At 41.5% G+C, this 27,192-nt stretch overlaps 1 protein-coding gene across 9 annotated transcripts in view; it reads left to right on the top strand.

Moving 5' to 3' along the window:
• LOC125230030 (fibrosin-1-like protein) overlaps positions 1–26,991 on the top strand; it is a 137,184-nt gene extending 110,193 nt beyond the window's left edge. For 4 of the 9 annotated variants that reach the window (XM_048134961.1, XM_048134960.1, XM_048134957.1 and 1 more), the window contains 10 exons: positions 13,685–13,744; positions 16,608–18,209; positions 19,672–19,835; positions 20,287–20,407; positions 20,788–20,975; positions 22,298–22,398; positions 22,797–22,960; positions 23,721–23,864; positions 24,395–24,454; positions 24,595–26,991. In XM_048134961.1, the coding sequence (XP_047990918.1) occupies positions 13,685–13,744; positions 16,608–18,209; positions 19,672–19,835; positions 20,287–20,407; positions 20,788–20,975; positions 22,298–22,398; positions 22,797–22,960; positions 23,721–23,864; positions 24,395–24,454; positions 24,595–25,665 (3,675 nt within the window). In that variant the 3' untranslated portion in view covers positions 25,666–26,991. Of the gene's footprint in view, positions 1–1,133; positions 1,697–13,684; positions 13,745–16,607; positions 18,210–19,671; positions 19,836–20,286; positions 20,408–20,787; positions 20,976–22,297; positions 22,399–22,796; positions 22,961–23,720; positions 23,865–24,394; positions 24,455–24,594 lie in introns of those variants that run through there. The other 5 variants (XM_048134959.1, XM_048134962.1, XM_048134955.1 and 2 more) reach the window with 5 other exon arrangements.
• The last annotated feature ends 201 nt before the right edge of the window (positions 26,992–27,192 follow it).

Raw genomic sequence — 27,192 nt, 5'->3', positions numbered from 1 at the left:
ATATATTTTAGGACAGGACGATCAATTTATATTTTAAGTAATTTTCATTTAGACGTTAAATATTATATTTATTTTCATAACAGAACCAAATATAAAAAAATAGTTGTCATAAAACAAGCACATGACATACTTATAAGCATTTATAAAGCCAAATTAAAGCCTTAATGGTTGAACGAGGAATTTGCTTGCCGTGTATAACATTTCCTTGTAATTACAGTTAAGTAATATTCAGGACGGGACGAATAGTTTCTATTATACCTAATTACGTTGAATATTTTATCTTTCTTCATAAACAAAATATAGAATCAACTGTCATAAAAACTAGCAGGCGAGTTGACATACTCTCTAATTAAAGCCTTAATAGCTGAACAAGGAGTTTGCCGTGCAGGTAAAACATTTGCTCGTTGTAATTACAGTTAATTAATAATGACTTAATAGCCAGCCGGAGTGGCGGGCGTGCCAGGGTTGAATTACCAGCCGACTGCGGGAAATCCGCTATCAATCTTCTACTTACTTATGCGGTTAATTGTTTTTAACTGGTACTAATTCACCGTGCGAATTTAATAAATTTACTTTCGTCAGAGAAATGAGGGACAATATTGTTGGTATATTTAGGAGTCAGTTGCAGGTTTATCTAATAGCTTTTTAAAACGTTTCTTGAACTTTAGGCTGAGGTCAAACTATTAAATTTCGCGTTAATTAGTTACGATCACAATGCTGTCCCTAAAACTACTGTCATACCTCCTAGTGAATAAGTTAAAAGATTTTATAAGTGAACTAATGTTATAATAATGTCCAGTCCACAAGATAATAATTATAATTTAAAAAATATACTCTATTTATTCAATAGTTAGATGTAGGCATACACACCTATAAAAGTTCGCATTACGATACATCAATAAAAAAAGACAATACCGTTGCTTTCATATCCAACGACAATAAATATGAACCGTAATTTTTTATTCAAGTGGTTTCTTTTATCGGCATGTAGGTGGGTATTAGCTTCCGAAAGCCGTTTACATGTGTAGTGTGAAATGCTCAGCGCGGTGGCAGTTTGTAGGGCGGGCGGGCGCGTGCGCGTGGGGAGGGGAGCGGCCGACCGGCCTCGCGGCCCGCCGCACTCTCGCCCCGGCCGTCGGCTCGACTATATGTCCGACCCACTCACGAACATCTTCTTTGTCTCCGATTGTATCGCGACGTCTTTATTTTCGTTCCCCGTTGGATCACTCCACATCGAACTCGTCTCTGGATTGCAGTGCGTACGGATTGCAGTGATATTTTCAGTTCGTCTTTCACAACTTTGTTTTGATAAGACGGAAAAAAGTTTAGTGCAGTTGAAAACTTATAAAAGTGTTCCAAAGGTGAAAAACTAACAATACCTATTTGTTTATCATTATCACAAAAAGAATGAAATACAGTGTGTTTTATTGATGTTGTTCTGTAATTACAAAAGTGCAGTGGACGTTGCACATTAGCTGTCGTAAAAGTAGCCATAGTGAGGATCAAAGATTCACCTAAAAGCAATGTTGAAAGTGGTGGCAAGAAAGAAAGCAAGAAAAAGACTGGTAGGAAGAAAGCAGAGCGCAACAGCGGAGCGGTGACAGGAGTGAAAAAAGAGAAGGCAATAACAGTCTTCTCCATAACGGAAAAGGAGGGAAAAGAAATTTCGGCGGTTAACGATGATAAGGAACATCAGGTATCAAATGTATCAATATTAAACTGACAAGATATACCTTTGATTCGAACTCTGTGCAATCGTAATAGTTTATATTAATTGATATATTATTAACGAGCACGACCACGAGATATTGGGTTGCAATTGGGTATCCTGCAAAAAACTAATGGTTTCATACAAAATAATTTAATTTTAATTCAATACGCTCTGCCTCTGCTTTGCCATTAATTTTAATGGAATATTTCAATGAGTTAATTTAAAGTACGAGAACTTCTACATAAAAGTTTTATTACTGGTATTGATGGCTGTGCAAAATATGTAACCTCAAAGACCCATCAAGTAACTAAAATCGCATGCGAGTTTCCCCATCTAAATTTAAAAATAGATTTACTTCTACATTAAAATGTATTTCTGGAAACACATGATTCAAAATACAAAACAACATCACAGTCAGTTATATTAGTTTTCATTATAATTTAAAATTGAATTATAGTAATTATAATGTATATACAGAAACATTAAACAAGCTATTAATTGGTTATCATTAATTGCTAACATGGATATATAACCATAATTACCTATATTAATTCAAGTATTTTAATGGGGTTCATAAGCTACTAGCTTCCATGATAAACACTCGTATACATAACAGAGAATGCCTCATTATACAAAAAAGGTGAAAATCCGCGAACAGATCCCAGGCAGTTATTACACTTATTCACGTAGAAAAAACTAATAGAATCGTTATTGCCGTCAGTCACGACACATTCGAAACGGAGACACGCGTAGCTCTGAGCTATTACGCTATTCCGACTGAATGTTTATAGCGGCGTAATTATACCTGTACGATATCAACGAGGGGCCGAGCTACACGGCCTGGTTCGACTTAAAATGTACAGCATAATGAGTTTGGATAGGTCATTGGCGCACACTGGAACCCGCCCATACATTGCTGTGCTCAAAACTACAAAAAGTAAAATTAAGCAAAAAAGTACCATTCTGCATTCGTAATGTCAAGTAGTGCTTATAATAATTATCAGCAGTTCTTTTAGAGGCATTGCCCTACTTTCTGTGGCTGGCAAAATTCTTGCCCATATTATAAACAGGCGCCTTAGCACACTTGCCGAGAATCCCAATGTGGGTTTCGGCCAAATAGGGGCACGGTGGATGCCATCTTTGTTGTTAAGCAGATGCAAGAGAAAAGCCTAGAGCAACACCGAGACCTCTATCTGTGCTTCGTAGACTTAGAAAAAGCCTTTGACCGTGTACCTAGGTCAGCCCTGTGGATCGTCCTGGATAAATGTGGGTGTCCTGTGAAATTTGTCAACTTGGTGCGCCAATTTCACGAAGGCATGAGTGCCCGCGTGCGTCACGAAAGTACATACACAGAACAATTCCCGGTCACTAGTGGCGTTAAGCAGGGCTGTGTTATGGCCCCGACCCTATTTGCTATTTACTTTTCCGCCGTAATGAACGATGCTCTTCGAAAGTGTAACCATCAAATCATGGTGAATTCTAGAACGGACAAAAGTATATTCGATCTTGCGCGACTCAGAGCTAAACGAAAAGTAACCTCCACTGTAATCACAGAAGTTCTCTATGCTGACGACGTTTGCCTTATGGCGGACAGCTTGGAGGACCTGCAAAGTTATCTAGACAATTTAGAGGACTCGTGTCGTACGTTCGGCTTGGTGATCAGCGCGTCGAAAACCCAGATTCTTAAACAACCTGCACGGGGGAAATCTGCGAACGATGCTGTTGTTCTCCTTAGAGGCAATGCTTTAGAGGAAGTAGGAACTTTTCGTTACCTTGGGAGTCTATTGCGGAGAGACAATCGCCTCGAGTCTGACATATCCTCCAGGATAGCAAAAGCTGCAGCAGCCTTTGGCGGACTCAACCAACGAGTTTGGAAATCACACGATCTCAGCCTTCACACTAAACTCGCCGTTTACAAAGCAATAGTTCTGCCTGTGTTGCTTTATGCTTCGGAGACCTGGTGTCTGTACAAGGGAGACATCAAACGTCTCGACACCTTCCACCTAAAGTGTCTCCGAGCAATTCTTCGGGTGAGATGGCAGGATCGTGTTCCAAACTCGGAGGTTTTGCGTCGTACTGGTATGACGGGTATGGAATGCCTACTCATCAAAGGTCAACTGCGTTGGTGTGGACACCTTGTGCGCATGCCACCATCAAGATTGCCCAAAATTGTGTTTTACTCTGAACTAGCTTCGGGTAAACGCAAGGCTGGTGGGCAATATCTGAGGTACAAGGATGTCCTAAAGCGCCACCTGTCGGCCATCGGTATATCGTGTGAATCATGGGAGGAGCTTGCAACTCAGAGATCGGACTGGCGAACTGCGATCAACAGTGGTCTCAACGACTTCGAAAGTGCACGCCTCGAAGATCTTGACGCTAAACGCCAGATCCGAAAATCTCGGCCCAAGCCCTCCTACACATACACCTATGACGCAAATGGTGAGCTTTACTGCATGACTTGCGACCGGAAGTTTAAAACAAAACTCGGCTTCGCAAGTCACGTTCGAGCCCATGCACGTCAGAACTTATAAAATACCTGAATTGTCCAGGTGTCGCCGTCGACGGATACGTCTGGGAGGACATCATCAATCATCATAATAATTATTATTTACATTATATTTGTATAAAAAAAATATATTCCTATGATGAAGGTACATATTCATCGATAAACATATCGACAGCTTCCGGGTGAAATATTTTTGTATTCATAATTGGCAGAGGTCGTGTGCTGGTGATGAGGGGATCAGAGGAAACCAAGAGCCTATTAAAAACATCCGTCATGTTGTCGATTCTGGAAGTTTTACGACTAAATCTCTCTCGATAGTTTTTAAAATCCTTATTCCTCGCTTCCTGGGCCTCTTCACTTAAATTGCCTATTGGAATCAGGTGCTCAGATATTATTGCGTCTCCATGAATAAGGATTGAGTCTTAAAATTACGTGCCTCTACGATGATTCTGTGTTTTAGATGATCAGGACAGTTGGTTTTAAGCATTAAAAATTTATAAAGGTCTTCAAATTTGTTTTTCATTGTTTTGTATTTACTTTTAAATATCGTGTTGCACAATTCTCGTCGTTGAAGTAAAATTGAATCGCTTTTCTCATCTGAAACCGTCGAAATGAATAGAAATAACCTTAGGGTAAAATATTACGCACTAAATCATTGTTTTAGTGCGAAAAAGTTACATTTTCGCTACAGTAAAAACGCCTGATCAAATAGTCAGAGCAATAAAATTTTGTCCGTTTTCGAAAAACGGACAACATCTTTTGCTTTCGAATAAAGAATACTAATAACGACCAATTTTTTAAGTATCGTGCCTAAAAAGTATCAAAAGATGTTAACCATTATCGGAATGATGACCATTTTTATTAAATTACAATATAAGTTACTATTAACAATATTTTAAGCGGGTTACTCACGTATTAAGCAGCCGCGCGCACCGAGCAAGCGCCCGCAGTATGCGTCGCGCTCTCGACATGTAAAGGCGGGGTGTCGCTACTCTTGAGAAAGGTTCTCGAAATTGAACCGAAACATGTCGAACGCTATATCGACTTAATACGTGAGTAACCCGCTTAAAATATTGTTAAATATGTATGAGTCTCACGGGAGTTTTATAGTTAAAATAAGTTACTATTGTCCAAATATCACAAACACAATAGTGTTTTTAGAATATAAAATACGTAAAACGTAATCAACATACCTTGCCCAAGATAAGACATTGCGGATTTTGAGTTATTATTACTGCTATAACTTGAAACAAGTCTATTAAATAGACTTGTTTCAAGTTATAGAATCGATGCTAATTACCACTGAACGTGACAGATGAAATCTTAGACCTTTGACATAATGCAACTACGTAATGACAACTGATAATAAAGGTATTTTGCTGCAATGAGTACAATACTTCCCTGGTCATACATATATTTCAATTTCAGTACAAAATACCCACAATTGCTAAGTTGAGTTTTGAACACAGCAATGTATGGGCGGGTTCCAGTGTGTGGCGGTTCTGTGTGTATTGAACAAACGTCAGTTTTGACACTGGTATATTCAATCCGTATAGTTCAAATAATGCCGACATCGACAGTCGATCTCCGCCGTGAAAATGCACTTCAAAACTACATTTGTATGTGCGCTAATGACAATAACGGACATAGTTCAAATACTCGTAGAAATTTAATGTAAGACACGATATTTCTAATCCACTGCTAAACTACGACCGTATTAGTGCTACGCCGCGCCGTAGCAGATAACACTGATTTCCCGGCATGTAGCGGAAATGCCTCATAGAGCCGTAATGTAACGAAAGCGCTGATTGAGCTAGTTAGTTTTTGGGTCTTTTTTTTGTTAGACGATGTAAGAAATATTGCTCTTAACATACAGCGAAAAATTTCAAGCTTAAATTTAGAAAAAGCTACATTTTCAATTGTTTTATAGTTGAACGTAATTAATATAATTATGTTAGGTAATTATGTATTGATTTCAGTTAGAAAGTTGTTAATTAAATTATTTTTATTTACTTGCCAAGTTAACATTCCTAGAGTAGTCGTTACTCAAACTCAGCCGTCCATGTTATTCTGTTTTTTATTTTATCATAAATTCACTCTACACGAGTATGAAACTCAGTACTCAGGTGCTATTAACTCATGTAAGTTAATAAATAATTGTATGTCCGGCCTCACCGACTCGGTGCATAATAATGCGGCGGTTTATCACCACGTTTTATAGATAACATAAATTGTATCGTGTGGTAATTGTTTCCTTTATGCACTCGTTAACTGCGCGATTGATTTCGTGCATCGATAAAGTTGTTGGAAGCCTGGCTTCAGAGTCAGTGACGTATTAATTTAATGAGGTACCTACCAAGGTGACCTACTGATCCACATGTACATGAACTAATTTGGCATAGGTATATCTTTTTCAATTTCATGGTACATTTAAAAAAATATTTTATTTCAAACTTAAAGAATAGCTGAAAAATCACGAATAAGCATACAGCCAAATACAAGTTGCTATACTCGCCTACGTACCTATTATGCATAATATTATTATGCTCACTCTCACTGCATCTTTTCCAAATAAGTAGGTATTTTTTTTGGATGCACGAACAACGTGAAAAAGGTTTAAGTATGTAAGAATTGTTACTTTAAATTTTATTTTACCACCGACTACTGATAAATATACTAATAAAGCGCGCGAAGTCGTTTCCTTATAATTAAAAATATCAGCGTAAATAAGCACCATTTACCTGTAGTTAATATAATTTATCAGTAACCATCGGTAATAAAAGCCGTTTAAATCTTGTTCTACGGAGTTGTGCAGCTACCTATATTTCCGTAATGCTAGATGCTAGGGTATGGGGATCGTCCATTACGAGCGCTTACAAATTATCAGCGATTACACGACCAACAATCATTACAATTGTAACTCGAAACCTATATGCATTTATCGGAATGAAGTATTCGATAAACGCAAGTGAAGGTATTACAAGAATTACACACAATTCGTTAAAACATCGCGACCAGTTTTAGGCAATATTACACTTTTAACTTGTAGGTCAACCTCTTTTTAACTTAGCCATAAGCACAATTTGCTTTAGTTTCCCCAGGCTTCCTTACATGAAACATTATTTGGGTGTGAACGTCTATCCATTGCAACGCATGCACTAGAGTGCATTTTCCTTGGTATCTCCTTGGCATGTTACACCTCTTATTTTGCAATCGTCACGTACGGATAGTTAAGTCTAGCAAAGTGCCTGCCTGCTTGGTACGCAACGCTTCTTACTATGCATGGACAGTCGACCAAATTCAGTATGCGGCTTGAATTAGGGTCATGAACATTCAATCCTGCATTATTCATTTGTGATTAGGTCTTAGTAAGGCTTTCAAAATATTGTCTTTATGGAAAATTACCACGTCTAAAGTTCTTTGTACATTATTGTATACGTGAGCGTTAACAGGTGTAACTATTTACATTTACAAATATCCAATTATGTATAGGAAAACTAGTAAGAAGCAGATTGATGTATGTAATATAAACGCATATACTTTGTATTCATGAGACATTCCTTGTTTACATGAATAAATCTAGCTAGAAGTTGTAATATTTGTCAAAGCATTATTTAATACAGCACTTGAACAAACATTTGCTATCAACATTTCATTGATTTATTTGTTTTCCTTATTTCGTTAAGTAACTCGACAAACGAAAAGTGAGGAAAGTAAACAGACCGCAAGCCAAATGCAGTAGTGGGAGTCGACAATAAGTTACTGTAGCATTGTGAATTATTCATAGGGCAAGGCGAGCTCATTGTACACGTTACGAATGGAGTCTTTCTCTTTTTGTGCTATTCCTTTGAAATCCTCGCGGGCCGGACGCACGGTTATGTCGGCCGCTATTGCCATTTATCTAGTCATCATGTATTCTCCATTGATGTAGAGTACACCTTTTAGTTTGAAGTTGATACTACATTATTTTGTCATGTTTGTAAATGGGTGATTCTAAGTTAAGAGGTACTTTCGACGGCACTGACAAAAAAATATATTTTTTCAAGATAATACTTCATAATAACATATTTATTTTATAAAACTAAATGTTTTCTACCTAGGCACTCAAAATTATTACAGAAATTCATGTAAATTAGTCACAATCAGCTCTAATGTAGGAAAAATGTCTCTCCCCTGGCCTGTCCCCCAACCGAATTTATTTGTCAACAAGTAATTATGACTTTGTTAAAATTCACTTATTATTTTAATAGCCTTAATTTTACAAACACAAATAACTAAGGAACAGTATTTTATGAGTGGAATTTCTTATATTACTATATTTAACAACAATTATGAACTCCAAACTTTGTCCTACGTGTTTCGTGTCTCGTCCCCTGGCTTTTTAGTTTTCGTTCAAAAGTCGGTTTAATTTGTTAATCTGTGGAGGTTCTGTCCTCTAATACACAGGGTGTTATGTGAAGTTACCGTCAAGAGGCGCGTAAGGCAACTATGCATCCGTTTTGTTGATTATTTCGGCCACGGCACTCGCTGGGTACAGAAATGTTGAGTGAATGCAGTCTTTCCTCTGGTCACTTTTATTTCACAATCATTTGTTTAAATACTAATATATATAACAATATCCACTGTAAATGTTGAATATATTGTTACGTTTATTTATGAATTGCGTACGAGAAACACTTTTACAGCTATTTTTGATTTTCATCGAAAATGTATCTCCCCTGGCGTATCAAAAAAGCCAGGGGAGATACTTTTGTACTAGTTTTGATTATTTTTATTTCCGTTTTCTCTTAACCTTTGTTTAGCGTTGTGCCTATTTTTATTTTAGCTTTACGATAGAAGGTTTTCTTTCCAGAAAAACCGCAACTATTAAGAAAAAACCGGCCAAGAGCGTGTCGGGCCACGCTCAGTGTAGGGTTCCGTAGTTTTTCGTATTTTTCTCAAAAACTACTGAACCTATCAAGTTCAAAACAATTTTCCTAGTAAGTATTTATAAAGTTCTACTTTTGTGATTTTTTTCATATTTTTTAAACATATGGTTCAAAAGTTAGAGGGGGGGGGACGCACTTTTTTTTCCTTTAGGAGTGATTATTTCCGAAAATATTAATATTATCAAAAAACAGTCTTAGTAAACCCTTATTCATTTTTAAATACCTATCCAACAATATATCACACGTTGGGGTTGGAATGAAAAAAAATATCAGCCCCCACTTTACATGTATGGGGGGTACCCTAATAAAACATTTTTTTCCATTTTTTATTTTTGCACTTTGTTGGCGTGATTGATATACGTATTGGTACCAAATTTCAGCTTTCTAGTGCTTACGGTTACTGAGATTATCCGCGGACGGACGGACGGACGGACGGACGGACGGACGGACGGACGGACGGACGGACGGACAGACAGACATGGCGAAACTATAAGGGTTCCTAGTTGACTACGGAACCCTAAAAAAGAGGACACATTCACATTCAACTTCATATGAAATTTTCGTGAAGCTGTTTAATAAAAAGGTTTAATACTGATATTAATATGATAGGTTTTTGTTTACTTGTTGCCTATTGATTGTACATTCAAATTATTATTTTTGTTTTAATGGATAATATGGAGAAGTGAAAAATAAGACAACTCATTAAGGAATTATCACTTTTCTTGCTGTAAGAATGTTATGAAATGTAAAGTCTGAGTATAAATAATCAATAATTATAATAAAAACAATAAATAGAGTTAATTCTTAAAAAATAAAACTAAATTTTTCATACAACTGTCTCTTCCCTGGTCACAAAGTATCCTCCCCTGTGCAACAGTATCTCCCCTGGACTGAGTATTTCCCCTGGTCGCTGATAAAACACGATAAAACAAATAAATTGACTGGTCCTCTTTGTAAACACTTCAAATTGGCAGTTTTAACTAATACAAATAAACAAATAGGTAAAAAACAACAAAAAAGTTCGCACCGTCTCTCCATACAACGTATTACCTCTTAACTTAGAATCACCCAAATGATGAAGGAATATCTAATACTGTTACTAAATTTTAAGATTTTTAAGCAGGGATAAATTCCTCCTTTGTATACCAATGTACAGAATGCAGATTTGAAAACCTTATCAAGCAAACAAGAACATTAAAATAGCGATAGCAACACACTTATGGTGGCGGTCACTCACTGCGCAGTCGTGAGGTACTTCATAAAGCTTCCCTAACTAAGTAGCCGGTAACTTATCTCGAGTTTACAACTAGTTATTAATACTTTCCTCGAGAAAGTTTTTATTCAAATTGATTAAACGTTGAACGGAAAAGCTCGTAACGTAAAAAAGAAAAGTCACAGCCGACGATCGCGTTGCGAACCGCTGTTTGAAATTTGCTTCGAGACGGCATTCTACTTGAATTTCAAGTTCTATCCTATTAAAAGTTTGTCAAAGTATTAGAAATTCGAACGAGGGGCGAGCGAGAAGCTATCACGCCATTTTTCCGGCTCTCCCTTCGCAGAGCGACGGGAGGCGAGCAAAACGGCCCCCCGGGCTGGGATCGCAAGATTATGTTTCGCTATCTGTTTTGAATTCGTAATTTGAATATAATTAATTCAGAAATTCCAACGTTTAATTTATTTTTAAAGTTATTCTCTTAACTGCTTTTCATAGCTGCCTTACGCTACAATAAAAGCCAACAAATAATTTTCGCTCAAGCCACCCATTAAACTCGTGTTTTTACAAATGAGCTTTCAAATTTATTTTCAGAAAATAAACTGTCTCGACAGCCAGACAATTTTCAATGTTCGGGTCGTGTCACAGACCAACCCCTATAGACATCCATTACAAGACGACTCGCGGTCGCCAGCCTTCCTAGTATTTGCACTGATATAAGCGCGGGCGCTCGCCGTGCCCGATCAGTATTAACAGACCCGAAAGCAGCGCGTGTTTTTCGCACTAAAAAATTGGAAAAGGGTATTTTGATGCCTTAAAGATGTCCACCTGTAGTGTGAAATGGTGTGGAAAGGTAAAGCTCAAATTTAAAAACAGACGGCATTACATTCCACAAATAAGTCATATTTATAATTTATTCAGAGCCGGCATAGGTCAACTTACATTGGCCACTTACGCGTCAGTAGAGGGACAGTCATACTTCTGTCCCTTTTCATCTGGCGCGACTGCCCGCCGTCCTTGAAACGGCCAATCACAGCGCGCTTAACACATTCCCCGCCCGCTCCTCGCACCCCAAACACTGGTGACTCGTATCGCGAACAAAATATACAAGATTGCCACTCTATAGGAGGTTCTCTGTGGGTCGTGTTAATATTCTAATTTTTATTTTGACATTGTTGACTAATGCTGTCGTTTATTTTTATTGCTGGTTTATTTTAGTGGCGTTTGCTTCTGGTCGGTGGTTCGCTATTATTGCCCGTCGACGCATCAGTCATCGCGCTAATACCTCGGTGGATGTCTATTTTAACCTGAGACGGTTTGACAGGCCGCCAACGCGGCATGCCACCGCCGCAACACCAGTGCGGCACCTTTGAATATCTTATTGCGCCGGACGCAGCGCTCTCGCGCCGCCGGCACGCGCGGCCCATACTTGATTTATCACTCCATTGTTGCGGAGCGTCGACCCACCCTCTCCGGATAAGGCTAAACATTCAATTGCCGGAACGCTCCTGAGAAGATTTTGTTCCCTTCAAACGATCGATTGACTACTTTACCTACATTACATTTAGCTCGTTCCGCTCGTAATCTGGCGGCGCCGGTTTGGAAAAGATTTATTTGTTTGATATGAGAAGAAATAAAGCCCACGTTTATAAACGTATCTTTTAAAAATATAGCAAACATACACATCGGGTAAAAAGCTGTTGGGACGCTTAAAGTCCAACTTAAACTTGTATGGGTATACTAAACTCCAATTGCAACGTTGCAGTTGGCGTGCAGTTCTAGTTGCAATTAGGAGTATGTTCTAGTTCTATTTCAGTTGTATTCCGTCTGTATCGACCTAAAGATTTTTTGCGTTTAAATGCTTCTTCACACTATGTTATTATGCCATAAGCAATGACAACTGATTACTTTTGTTCATTATTTTCTCAAATAGATTCGTTTTCGGTGTCCTATCGTGTAGTTTAGTATGCCATACTATTTTATCCTAAAATATGGCTACTTGATCCTGGCCAGGTAGTTTGATCGTAAATACTAAAATATACTTATATTTGCTCCAACGCATAACATTGTTTTTTATTTGACCGCGGAAGGGAGAGAATCTGTTCGATAATAGCTAAAGTTGCGTTTAATGGTCCGCGAGCGAATTCCTTCTCGTAAAAAGGTCGCATCGTATTCAAAAGAATTTCCTTATTGAAACATAATTCTTGCTCAAATACAGAGTTCAGTGTACCGCGAACATATTTTACTAAACAATTTAGCACTATTTTACGACGTCCCATTAGACGTGCTAACTTGATGTTTCAGCACTTTCGACACACAGAATCCGCTAACTAGCGTTACGTTGTACCTATTCAGTTTTCACTGCGTTGCTCAACGGTTAGAGCATGTTCGCAAATAAAATGGCCATTGTTAAATCAGGTGTACCTACTGACTAGGTAACAAAACAAACCGAAGAAACACGGCTACTTAAATTACGCTGGTCGTAAAGGCCGCCCGGCGGTTACCCGACTAGTTTTATTGAGCCCTGCTCTGACTGGATCGTAAATATCCCCAAGTAATTACTTTCCATTCCCCCTTGAATTTGCAGTCTATCTTTTAAAATAAAACGCATATCCTTTGCCATTTTTGTTCTTCGCTTGTTTCAGTTTTTTGCGCTAATTAAACCTCCCTAAAAGTCGTCGATGTGTATATTAATAAACGATAAGCGGTATTTTGATTTTTTAAATTCAACCGAATGAAGATTGATCTGTGTCTGTGAATACCTATACCTAACTGCTCCTTTAACAATAAATAAAACTGTGATGCTAATGTTGGTGATGCAAGATCTGTTAGTGATATTAACAAGTTGTTACTATTCAATATCTGCATGTAATTCCTATTAACATTGTTTTATGTGTCAGACGTGATTGTATTTGTCCATCGGGTACAAAAAACCCTGTGGGCGGCGATTGTTTTAGAGCAACGGACATAGGTGGAATACTAATATCCACTCACGCGCTGCTCGATGTCTGCATACAAACCAGGCCCTGTATTACAGAGTACATTCGAACGTTTACTCAAAGAGAACCAATATAATTGAAACCTCGAGTTGTCTCTAGAAACTCTATGAATAAAGCATGAGCAAAGACCATCATTGTTTTGTTAATACTTGCTTCCATTCTATAAGCTGTGGGAATAACAGGTCAGCATCGTTGCTCTGACTGTATGTATGATGCAGCCCGTGCTAAATTTTAGCTTTCACTCGAACGTAGGATGTGTTGAAATACTGTTATAGAAACGCTTTCTGCCTTCTAAATCTTTGCTCATTTATGTTTCTTTTGTTACAGGCGAGCCCAGACAATAGTAGAAATGTCTCACCACGATATCACGATGCGTCAATGGAAGATGTAAGTATTTATACATTTTTTTTTTTTTTAATTTATTTAGAAATCAAACAGCCTTTTACAAGTACGGTTTACAAAAATATATATAAATCTAGGCCTAGAGTTTCCTACATTACTAGATGGTTAAATTTAAGTAAAAATAGTTAACAAAATTACACACGCAGTAGTTGAGTAGGTACACACGCAAGGATGCATCTTATAAAATCTACTTAATGAAAAAATAATACAGTTAACAAGAAAACAGTAATTGCCGAACCTTGTTCTTGAAACTGGACAAATTATGAGCAAAAATATCAATATTATTAATCGAATTATTATAAAAGTTACAAGTGCGCCTAAAGAAAGAGTTTTTAGCATACTGTGTGCTACAGGAGGAAATAGCGAAAGTAGGTTTAGAACGTGAGTGGAACCGAGATATTTTGAAGGAGATATTTTCTAATAAAAAGGGGGAGTCAATGTGATTATTAATAATTTTAAATAAAAACAAAACATCAAGATAGGTTCTTCTTTTTTCTAAAGGTGGAAGACTATGCCTAGCCGCAGACGAGAGATAATCAGAGTTATATCGTCCAATTCTATAATCAAGGGACTTACAAAAATTTTTTTGAATCCTTTCAAGCCGAGACTTATGAATACCATAGTGTGGAGACCAAACAACACTGCCAAATTCTAATATACTTCGGACGAAGCTATAATACAAAACTTTTAACGCAAATGTACCATTGAATGGTTTACTAAAACGCAAAATCATTCCTAATTTTTTATATGCTTTAGCCACGATATTATCTAAATGTTCATTAAAGGAAAGTTTAGCGTCCAGAGTAATTCCTAAATCGCGAATCGACGAAACACGCGAGACACTGCTACCACTCAATTTATAATCAAAAGTAATTGGGTTATGTTTACGGGTAAACGTGATAGTGTAGCATTTATCAGCATTTAGAATTAAGTTATTTTGCCGGCAGTACTCTGCAAACCGTGACAAATCAGATTGTAATGCAACACAATCATCCAGATTTTTAATCGTTCTATAAATTTTTGTATCATCTGCGTAAAGTATGTGGGATGAAGATTGAAAGACAGTACCCATATCGTTAACATATAAGACAAATAAAAATGGCCCCAGATGCGAGCCCTGAGGAACACCTGAAGGGATGGGTAGAAATCTCGACCTATAGCCCTTAAGTGCGACCGCCTGGCTTCTATTACTTATATATGATTTTAACCATCTGAAGAGGTCACCGTGTATACCGATCTTGGAAAGCTTCTGAAGTAAAATAGAATGATCTATTTTATCAAAGCATTTCGAAAAATCGGTATACACGGCGTCCACCTGATAACCGGCATCCAAAGCATCAATAATATAACAATATCAATAATAATATAACGTTGGGAAAAAAGGTAAAAATAATGTTAATTAATCGCGTTCGACCTGTGTGTGACTTTAAATATGTGTACAAAGCGCGAGAACTTAAAGTGTTATATTGCAAACCGTTACGGGCAGGAAAGTGCAATTCATCAATAATATGTTCAGTATAAGTAACTAGATTAGTGTCCACGCTTCTACCCTTGAAAAAGCCATGTTGCTGCACAGAAATGTGTCGGGAGACTAGAGCCGTCATTTCATTCGTCACAATCTTTTCAAAGACCTTGGCAAATGTGCATAGTTTCGAAATTGGTCTATAAAGCTTGACATTGTGTTTATCACCGCCTTTATGCACAGGTGTTATAATTGCATGCTTCCAGATGCTCGGAACAATGCCTTCACTGATAGACCTTCTAAAAAGCTTACCTAGTGGAACTGCGAGTTCTGAGTAAAGTTTGGACACTAAAAATGGATGTATATTATCAAAACCTGCTCCTTTATTGACGCATAAGCCTTTTAGATACTTGGACACTAAATCATCAGTAATGTTTCGTGTGAGCAAGTCTAAGAGATTTGTCATTTATATTTAATTATGTTATTCTTATAATTGTCATTACCATCCACTATTGAAATACCACGTTTGGTCTGAATTCTTACGTCAATGTGTTTGTGTCCGTGCGTTGATGCTTTTCGTTTGAGTAATATGTACTCAAATGTATTAATATGTATTGTTTCTACAAGTGTGATCTTGTAATTGGCTTTCTATCTTTTATTCAGTAGTGTTATATTGTAATAGTAGCTGTTGGATCTCCATAAACTAAAATAAATAAAATAAATAAATAAATAAATATGAATACTAGAAATATCAACAGAGACGGACGAGGACTGAGGTGAAGAAAATTGTGACTGATTACTTCCAGTCACGAAAACAGAAATAATCGTTAAATAGATCACAAATAACATCGCCTTCGGAGGAAGATATATCATTATAATACATGTTAGACGGTACCTCGTTTGCAGAAAATTTAGATTTAATAAAACTCCAAAAATATTTGGGCGAAGAAGTAATTTTCTTTTCACTGAGGGTAATATATTTAGTGTAACAGTCTTTACTAAGTTTCTTTTCCCTTTTTCTTAGTAAGTGAAATTCGGAATAATCAATGGGGTTTTTATATTTTTTCCACCTAGCATGAGCATTTAATTTGTTTTTAATAATTTTAATTAAAGGTCTATTATACCATGGAGGAAACTTAGAAGTTGAAAAAACCTTACGTTTTGGAACGAAATCGTAACATTATACTTATTATACCTTTTCTTTATTTCAATATGTATAGGAAAATAATAAAATAAGTATTAAACATTTCTTTCATAGTTTAAGACATGTCTCGCTTAGAATCGTGATAGTCTACTGGCTAACCTTGATTTAAATATGAGTAATTTGATTGATCTGTATGGCTTCTCCCTAGAATCTTGAAAATAATGATGTTGAATGGTTTTCAGGTATCGGACGCTGGCTCTCTGTTCCGGGTGACGGGCGCGGGCGGTGTGGCGGGCGCGGCAGGGGCGGGCGCAGCGGTCGGCGGGGCCAAGAACGAGCTGGTCGCGCGCGGCGGCAGCGGCGGCGCACTCGCGCTGTCGCGGGCGCCCGTCGGCGGCAGCGCCAGCCCCGCGCCCGCGCCGCTGCCGCAGCCCGCGCCCTCGCCCGCGCCCGCCGCCCTGCCGCCGCCCGCGCTGCCGCCGCCGCCCTTCCGCGCCGACACGCCGCACCGGCCCAACGGCGCGCACATCCCCGCCCTCGACGGCCACGCCGCCACGCAGATCCCCGCGCGGCCCGTGGGCGCCGCCGGGCCCGACACGCCCGAGCGGCCCGCCAGCAACAACAAGCTGCAGCCCGGCGCGCGCGCCGCCGCCGACAGCCCCACGCCCGCGCCGCCCGCCCCGCCGGCGCCCTCGCCGCTCTTCCCCTCGCACACCGCCTACCAGGCGCACGCCGCGCCCGCGTTGCCCGACTTCCGGCACACCAACCACGAGACGCGGACCGAGCCCGGCGACCCGCCCGCGGCGCCGCTGGACCTGCACGCGCACCACGCGCCGCGCCCGCCGCACCCGCCGCCGCCGCACCCTAGTCTCCCGAGCCGCGTGCCGCACTCGCAGCCGCACCCCGTGATGCCGGGCCACGACGTCCGGAACGCGCCGGCCGCCGCGCCGCCGCACCCCTCCGTTCCTATCTCGTTCCCGAGCCGAGTGAACGGCGTGGCGCCGCCGCCGCCGCACTCGGCCGCGTCGTCCACGCCGAGCTGTCTTCCGAGTAGTCAACCCCTGGCCGCGCGGCCGCTCTCTCCGGCCGCGCCCGCCTCTCGCCCCTACCCCGCCCCGTCGATCGGGTCTAGTCATATAAACTCGAGTTTAAGTTCCAGTATTCACGGCCATTCGATACCGTTTCAGAGTCAATCAAGTTTACAAAAACATTCCGTACAATCGGTATATACGAGTCGGCCTCCCCATCTCGCTCCTTTCACCGTGCCTAATCACGTATCGTCGAATCATATCCCATCCTCAGTAGCCAACCAACCGACTGCCGCACCTTTAAGTCATCCCATAAACAGCCATTCCATTGTCAATCACGTGAATCATCTCCCTTCGAGTAATTCTAATTCTTTAGCGACGTCTACTCCGAATCACATTGGGCCTCCATTATCTCTTCCCTCAACGACTGCCAGTTCTATATCAAGTTTTACACCGAGTTTGAAGCATCCCAGTCTCGGCCTACCTCCTCACCCGGCTCCTATTATTCCCCCGGTGACTCTTCACCAGCCCCAGCACAATCACGTGGACGCGTTGTCCGTATCGAGCGGCGCGCCGACAGTGGTCACGACAAGCAGTCATTCCCTACCGCCAGTGATAGACTCGCGGCAACCCACGAGCGAGGCGCCGAGAAGCGAGGCGGTCGTGAGTTCGGCGCTCGCGGCCAACGGGTTCCCACCGCCGGCCGTGTACTCCGGGGCGACATTCCCGCCGCTGTACGCACCGTATGCCACGACGCTACAACACAGCCCTTATCTACCGCCTGCTGCGGCCTCACCTAGAAACTCAGCAGACACGGTTAGTTCTTTTCTGGATTAACATATATAAAATAGTAAACCCTGTAGATAACATACATACATACAATCACGCCTGTATCCCATAAAAGGCAAAATAACGCAAACTTATTTCCCTTACAAAAAATCACCTCAAATAGACGGAACAGAATTCAGTACCTTTTACCAATTTCAAATCTAGCTATGTATAGAAACGGCCCCCATTATAGATGCGCTACCATAGCCAACAAGCTACCTCAACAGTTATTGCAGGAAAAAAACATCAAAGTATTTAAAAGTAATTTAAAGAAACTTCTCCAAGACAAATGTTACTATACAATCGAAGAATATTTAAATGACGACACTTTGCCAAATTGATTTTGAAGGACATAACGATTATTTAATTTTAATTTCAATTATTTATTATTTACTATTATACCTACTTTGTACTAAATTATTGACTACCTATTAATTATTTAAAATTTTATGATCACAATTTACTTAATACTTATATTTTGTCAGTAACTGTCAATTATAAAAATTATTATTCAATTCTCATCTCCATGTATAGAATTATATTAAGACTAATTTTACTTTACTTTACTTTTAGTTTACTAAGTAGTCCTTAAGATTATTGCCATGCCCTAACAGGGTATCATGTACCTACCTTATAATATTTGAATACCATCCTATGTAAAATGAACATGATTGCAATAAAGAATGATATGATGATGAAGGGTAGGCAGAACACATGAAACTACTAAAGCTTCAGTGCCACTCTTGGCAAATAAGGGGTTGACAGAAAACGAAACTGTGACATTGCAGTGACAGGTTGCCAGCCTCTCGCCTACGCCACAATTTAACCCATAACCCACAGTCGCCTTCTACGACACCCACGGGAAGAAAGGGGGTGGTGAAATTCTTAACCCGTCACCACACAGGCCCTGTAGATAAAGAGCTCACTTTCCAGCTAGTAGTCAGTCTCTCATCAGTTTGTAATCTTTTCTTTTTTCTTAAAAAAAATATTTATTCCAATGTAATAGCGAATTTCTTATCATATTCTTCTGCATGCTAGAAAATAGAAATGGTTTTTAAAAGTTACACAAAAGGCCACAAAGCACCTTATTGCTTCGTACATTCAAAGACATATGTAACTCCACTAACTCTGTATAGACGGATAAAGTCTATGAAAAAAACGTATCTAAAAGCCATAGAGAAAAAGGTACGGTGGCCTAGATGGCGTTACACCTTTGGGGAACGCTCGGCTAGATGGATCTAATATTAATATTGGACATTTTAACACATATCAAGCCAACAATATGGGCCAAATTGTCAAAACTGAGGTTCAAAAGTTTTAAGCTTGTGTCGAGAGATGGCAGTCTATGCACTGTGATTACACGTTCTACTTTGACAGTGACTCTCTATAATACACAATCCTCTTTGGTACATTGCAGTTTTTTTTATCAAGAATTTGTTATAATTTCCAGCGCACAAGTCTATCAGCGTCACCACTGGTTGCGCCAAAGACGCCGAAAGGCGTTCGGCCGCACACGCCAGGCTCGACGGGCGCCGCAGGCTCGATACCTCCACACGCACCACACTCCTACTCGCCCCGAGGACACAGTCCCAGCCGGGAACGAGAAAGCTTTAGGTAAAATCATTTATTGTTGTTTGAACATCTTATAAATATTCTGCTTCCAGGCCGTACAGGTCCTTAAAATACTAAAACGGTCACACTATCCTTCAAATCAACCCCGGCAACCTTTAAATCAAGGGTAAACACTGTAAACAGGCATCTTCTGGGCGAGCTCACCCCATTGTAGGCCACGTCTTTGCCTTTGGCTAGTCTGTGGCCAAGAGTAAGCCCATTTATAATAATAAAAAAAATACTGCTCCTCGCTTTACCCCGATGTTGTCCTATTCACATACTGCACAATTGTACATCGGGACGCTCCATATTCCCTCGCCGAAAAATAATGATGCCGAAGTATAACTTTTTAGGACAAGGATATCCATAGGCATAATGAATCCTGTTAGATTGACGTGTACCTCGTATTGACTTAGTTGGGCATAATTCTAATACATTTGTGGTTTGATTTCAGCAGCAACATCAGCAGTTTGTCACGCAGCACGCCCGCGTCAGCAAGCAGCGCCCCTCTAGCACCGACGATCGGCGCGCCACTACCCGCGCCTCTGGCTACACCGCTCGCTACACCTCTCGCGGTCAGTCTCATTCAGCAGGCTATTTCTAGAAACTTACCATACGTGTTTCTCGGTTTGGTGCATGGCACCCATAAAAACCTAGAAGCTAGTAACTTTTATCTAATTCTAATACTAGTAGTAATTCAATGAGATTTGCACATATGAAGTATAGACCATTAAAAGTATATTTTTTAAATTATGATAAGACCCTTGTTGCCCTATTTTTTCAACGTTTGTGCTTACAAAATGTGGCTTACCACACAGATATTATTACATGCCCATACATGCAGATACAGTTATTATTACATGCCCTTTAGCAGTCGTTATTACAGAGCACGTAATTACTCAGGACGCTTTATCAACATTCAATTAAACGCTAATTTAAAAAGTGTTGATTCCAGGCACCTCTAGCTCCACTCAGCAGCCTCGGCGGGCTCGGCGCGTTGGGCGCGCCGCTGACGGCGCCGCTGGCCGCGCCGACGCCGACGCCGGCGGCGCCGGGCGCGCACCTGGCGCAGTCGCTCGCGCCCGTGCCCACCGTGCCCAGCATCAGCTCCAGCGCCAAGCCGCCCGCGCACTGGGGGGTGACGTGAGTATAACATTACGAAACACAACAACACCGAACTTGGACGCGCCCTATAATGCTCCTGATGACTCCCGCGATTCCATAATTCGGCCAAAAATAAGCCGAAGCTTGGCCCTCTCGGCAGGCTCGGTTAGGTTATAAAAATAAATATTACCGAGGTAATTAGCATCTAAGCGCCACCTAGAATACACGTTTCCATATTACATCACAGTCATAAGTAGAGAGCGGATTTCATGTAGCGATTTAAATATTAATATGGATATGGCTAGTGCATTTTTTTAAATACATGTCATGTGGTTTATAATAAGGTCTTACAATCTATTATTATTATAAGTACATCGCACAAACTTCACTGAATAATCAAATTAAATTAATGTTATTTTTGCAACAAACTACTTTTAAAGAAAAGTATTTTATTCTAATAAAGGAGTTTGTGTACAGGAAGCTAATTATTTTAATTTTTCTATTCTTTGAGTCGTAATAGAAGTTTTTACTGTGCTATGCGCAACTTAAATAAGTAAAATATTTAAAAAAATAATAAACATGTTTTTATTTATTATCATCATAATTTTTGTCCGTTATTCACAAAAGCATCCAAAAAGGGTTTTACTTTTATGTTCCGATGCATTTTTTTGTGCGTAGAAAAAATAATAAATTATGCGAGTCATATCCATATTCATATTTAAATCGCTACATGAAATCCGCTCTCTAGTCATAAGGACTTGGCAATTGTCAAAGGCTAAAGGCAAGTTTCCTCATAATCGACAGCGAGTGTCGAATCGTTGATCTAATATACTGGTGGCCAGTAAATTGCCTTTAATCGCTCACGAACAACAAAACGAACGTAATGTATAGGGTACACCGACCGGATGCTGCCCTTGCCCGTCATGGGACGCTCACAGAGGCAGCAGGGTGTAAGGACTATTTGGGAGTTAAAACCGAAATAAATTACATATATGAAAGAAAAACTGCTGTGACCTGGGTGGCCGAGCGGATTAAGAGGCATTTCCCGCGATAGGAAAGTACGCTGGTTCGATTCCAGCCTCAGGCACCAGAGAACTTGGTCACTTTTTCTTTCATATATGTAATTTATTTGGGTTTTAATTTATATACATAGTAGTGTGACTACTTTAAGACAGCCCAAGTTGAAATATTTTTAATAGATTATAATTTAACTTGTGTTCATTAGTATTTGGGAGTTAATAGAATCTAAAATGAACTGGGCTATTGAATGAAAGTGGTGGATAAAAAACTCAACAGTATTATTATTATTCTCGTACCTATTGTGGCTATTGTAATGACATTGTGGTGATTGTGGTTTCCAGCAGGCCGGATCGCGGGTTCGCGCCTGCGCCGCCGCTGTTCGGCGCGCCGCTCGCGCCGCCCAACCCCAACCCCTTCTCGGCGGAGTCGCTCTTCCAGACCAGTCAGTATACATATTCTTTAACTGTTGTAATTAGACAATAACTAAACAGATGTCGTACGTACACGAAATAAGAAGTGAACAAGGAAATCTGGGGTGCGTAGCCAACGCGACCATCGTTTACACTGCGTGGCGAACTGTACGAAACTTTGTATTGACAATTAATACGGAAAAGCGATGCCCAAGTTAGCTACGCCGATAATAAAAGGGCGGTTTCAAACGTTTTATATGCCCATATGACCGTTGTTGGAAGTTCATGTGACGCGTTCATGTTCAGTGCCTGATTTTGAATTTGGTCCAAATGCAAAAGACACGAATCGCCAGCTATGGACATTGACGGCCTTTGCATCGCATGTATAACAGCTTGCAACAGTGTGTAATTAGATTTATGCGTGTTCCAGGTCCATCAGCAGACTTACTACGGCGCGAGCTAGATAGCCGGTTTCTAGCGGCGGCGGGCGCGGCGGGCGCGCGCACGGAGATGCACCACCACCAGCACCAGCACACGCACGTGCACCAGCACCCGCACCACCACCCGCACCAGCTGCTGCATCCGCACTCGCTGGTCAGTACTGCCTTGTACTCTTAATGACCTGTGTACGGAACTGCACTGTCACCAGCACCAGTAGCGCCCGCTTTCACTCTTAACCGGTGCCAGGTAGCAGCGCGTGGGCCCTCATCACCACCAGCACCGGCACACGGACGTGTACCTGCAGTCGCTGTGGGTATCGTCTGCTTTATTTACCCTCTTCAGTCTGACATCAGATTCCTGTAGTCAACAGTGTAAGAACCCACACATATAGGACACGCACGAGTACCCGCATTCAAACTTCCACCCGCACGTCGCATCCGCACTCGCTGGTGAGTGTCATTTGGCGACAATAGGCTTCTTTATAAACTGTATTATTAGGTAGTTAAATTTTATTCAATAGTCAATAGTCGAAATATTGTATTTCTCTTTAGAGGTCGCGCACTAGAGCGAAGTTACGGCACATATAAATAAAAAAACTCTCCTTACAAGAATTCGATAAAACTAAAATAAAATTCACCATACATTTCCAATTCGCTCGCCAATTATCTTATACTATTAAACGAGCAATTCTTGTATATTTATTTATTTATATATACCGACGATCTCGGAAACCGCTCTAACGATTTCGCTGAAATTTGTTTTGTGGGGGTTTTCGGGGGTGAAAAATCGATCTAGCGTGTCGCCCAGATATTTAGGTAATTAAGTGCCGTAAAGTGATTTTCCTCGTTTCGATCGGCAACGATGTCGCAAATGTGTCGGCGTATGAACATTAAGCAAAATGGTTTGTCAGCAGTTCAAGGACGTGAGCAAGATGAGCTCGCTGTACCGCGGCGGGGTGGGGGTGGGGGTGGGGCTGGGGCTGGGCTACCCCTACTCGTCCTCGCTGCTGCCCGCGCCCTACCCGCCGCCCGCGCCGCTCGCCGCCTACGCGCCCAAGGTACCTACGCCTCACTACTACACAAAAATGAGATCAGAATTCAAAATCTTCACTTAAAGAGTCAGCCGAGTTCTCAAATTTAGAAGCAATATAATACCTAACCTAATGTTTGTTCCTATTGCGAAATTGAAATCAATACTGTGTTGCACAATTTTTTTTATTACATAATTGAAATTTGAAATATTTACGATTAGATTTTTACTTAGAAGCTATCATTGAGCTTGTGTTAGTCCTTTTCTGACACTTATTTATTATAATAAACACTTTTCTAAGCGTGGCTTTGACCAACAATCATTCTTAATTGATTAATTGATTCTTAGTGTAATTACTAATTGTAAAAACAAATACTTCTGTGTTCGTGTACCGGTTACGAAATAACAACGTTAGTCAAATCCACGCTATGAAAACGTTACATACATAATCTTGAATATCTATTATTACTTGAAATATTTCTTTATCTACCTTTCTTAGCGCTTACGTCGTTTATGTTGCTTTACGATCATTAACCCTGCCTCGCCTCATTTTAACAGCCCGTAGTGTCGGCCGCAGGCGACTCCGCAACTAAACCGCCACCTCGCCCCGCCGTCGCGGTAGGTTTCCACTCGCCACTTCATTACTTCGCATGCCTATTTTCATTACTACCATTCTTTACGTTTCACTACTTTTAAATTTCGAATGAACACGACTCGCCGATAGCAATATTTTAGAAAGAGATTTTTTGCTTTCACAGAAAACCGGCAAATGGAACGCGATGCACGTGCGGATCGCGTGGGAGATCTACAACCACCAGCAGAAGGAGAAGACCGGCGGGGCCGCGAGCGGCGCGCCCGGCGCCACCACGCCCTCCGCCGCCGCCGACAAGGACAAGCTGCGCGCCTTCCCCGCGCCCGCGCCGCCGCCGGCCGCCTACCGCTCGCCCTACGACCTGCCCGCGCCCTACCTGCCGCACCACCCGCATCTAGGTAGCGTCCGATACCCGCCCGACCTCGCCTCCTCCCTCGCGCCGCCTACTGACCGAGGTTTGCGCGTTTCAGGCATGTCGCCCTTCGCGCGCTACGGCGCCGGCGCCTTCCCCGGCGCCCCCGCCGCCTTCGGCCTCTACGGCCGCGACCTCGCGCTCTCCTCCTCGCTGCACGCCGTGCACCACGCGCCGCTCGGCGCCCCGCTGCACGACGCCTGGCGCCCGCGCGCGCCCGCGCCGCCCGCCGTCGCCGCCGCCGCCGCCGAGGCCCGTCGCGACCACGAGGAGCGCGAGCGCGAGCGCGCCCGACGCGAGCGCGACGACCGCGAGCGTCGGGAGCGCGACGAGCGCGAGCGCCGCAAGCAGCGCGAGCACCAGCACCGCGAGCGCGAGCTGGAGCGCGCGCGCGCCCGCTCGCCGCTGCGCAACGGCCCGCCGGAGCCGGAGCGGCAGGTGAAGGACGAGCGCAAGGAGCCGCCGCGGCCGCCGCCGCCGTCGCTGCCGGCGTACCCGCCGCCGCCGCCCTGGGGCGATCCGTACCGCGCCTTCGACCCGCTGCAGCACATGCGCTTCGCGCCCATCGTCGAGGCGGCGATCCGCGCCGAGGAGGACCGCCACAAGATGCTGAGCGCGTACGCGCACCACCAGCAGCTGAAGGCGGCGCCGCTGCTGCACCGCGGGCTGGGGCACGGGCTGCCGCTGCACCCGGGCGCGGGCGTGCACGCGCACCCGCACTCGCACTCGCACGCGCACGCGCCGCTGGCGCCGCTGCCGCCGCTCGCGCCGCCGCTCGCGCCGCTGGCCCCGCTCGACCTGCTCAAGAAGGAGGAGCCGCGATGATAGCGCCGCCCGAGTCGCCTGTACATACGGTAGAGTAGACGACGTCGCGAGTGAGAATACGACAGTTTAATGTATATCGTTTCGTATTATCGGTTTAGAAAAATATTTATTGTAACGTCGCTTGCCGAGCCGACGGTCGCCCGCCGTGGCGAGCGCGCTCGGGAGCGGTGCGCGACGCTCGACAAGTGCAATATGGGACGAGGACTCTGGGCGCTCGTCGCCGCCGGCCTGTACACTACTGCTTGTTTATTTACATGGAAATATCTATAGAGTTGTTATTGTGACCATTATTAGTTAATTATACATCAAATTGCTGATTATGTGAGGGATAGGATTATTGAAATCGCTATCAATATAATTATACATATTTATATATACATATAAATAAAATGTAAATATTAGCGTGTAAATTAGTGTTAAAATATAGAATTGGTTTATTTAACTTCAAACAAAGGAAAAATCCCATAAATTATTATTGTATCGGGAGTTTAATTTAATCTTCCGTTAAAAAATCTCATAATGGTTTTTCAATTGTACCAGTGGAGTAAATTTATTTATTTACTGACTCCTTAATTAGTGATCATGAAATAAAATTACACTCGACAGTAATAGCGGATGAATTTTGTTAAAATGCATTTAAAAGTATGTGATATTATTGTATGTATGTATTGTGAAAAAACATTTTGTCTGACTTCAAGTAGTGTCTCTCAGATATAGATCTAATGAGTATTATGCAGTAATGTTCAAATTTGTATAAAAGTATTCCATAAATCATTACACTTTTTTTGTAAACAAATTTTGGATTTGAAATAATTTTGAGTAGTATCCAGATGTATAGTCGGACCAAGCTAACTGCAATTCGAATAATGCCTATGAAGATATCACACGATACAATACTATATTTATCAGTGTTTAGCCACTAACAGATCAGTATCGTATAACTGTGGCATCTTAAGTATAAGCATTGTTTGAATTGAACCGTAAGTTTAGCATTATCTCAAATGTGTCAAACATGTCGTTTACAATGACACTCAGCCTATATTGAAATCGGTGCACAGTTAGCTTAGGCGGACTCTTGTTTAGTTATGTTAAGTCAGTAACTACAGTAAACGTATTAGTGTGCCATTCAACCAGTATAAATGATTATTGAGTCAGACAAAATTGCAGTTCTAACCTGTCTTATGGCACATTAAAATTTTGTGTTCTATCTCGCGAGAACGATGAAATGTATTATAGTTTATACAAAATCATTCTGTATACTAAAAAGTAAATGAAAGCTTGGTGCGATTCAGAAAATACCATTAAAACTTTTGATTTTTATACCAATAAGATTTTTATCTACCTTCCTTTCCGTTTTGTGGCAGGGGCCACTAATATCCTAACTGATCCCAATGTCTAGCAACGAGTTACTCCATCAGTTCTTCTACATCTAAGGGTACACCCATAAGTATTCGGCGAATATTCGTAATGGTATATCTGGTTATCCAAAGGAAGTTAATGATGCGTCACCACGAAAGCTCGCTGGTT

This window comes from Leguminivora glycinivorella, chromosome 10 (assembly GCF_023078275.1).
Source record: "Leguminivora glycinivorella isolate SPB_JAAS2020 chromosome 10, LegGlyc_1.1, whole genome shotgun sequence".
NCBI classification, from domain to species: Eukaryota; Metazoa; Arthropoda; class Insecta; order Lepidoptera; family Tortricidae; genus Leguminivora; species Leguminivora glycinivorella.
Note: the sequence above shows the minus strand (reverse complement) of the source record. Positions and strands in the feature narration are given on the sequence as shown.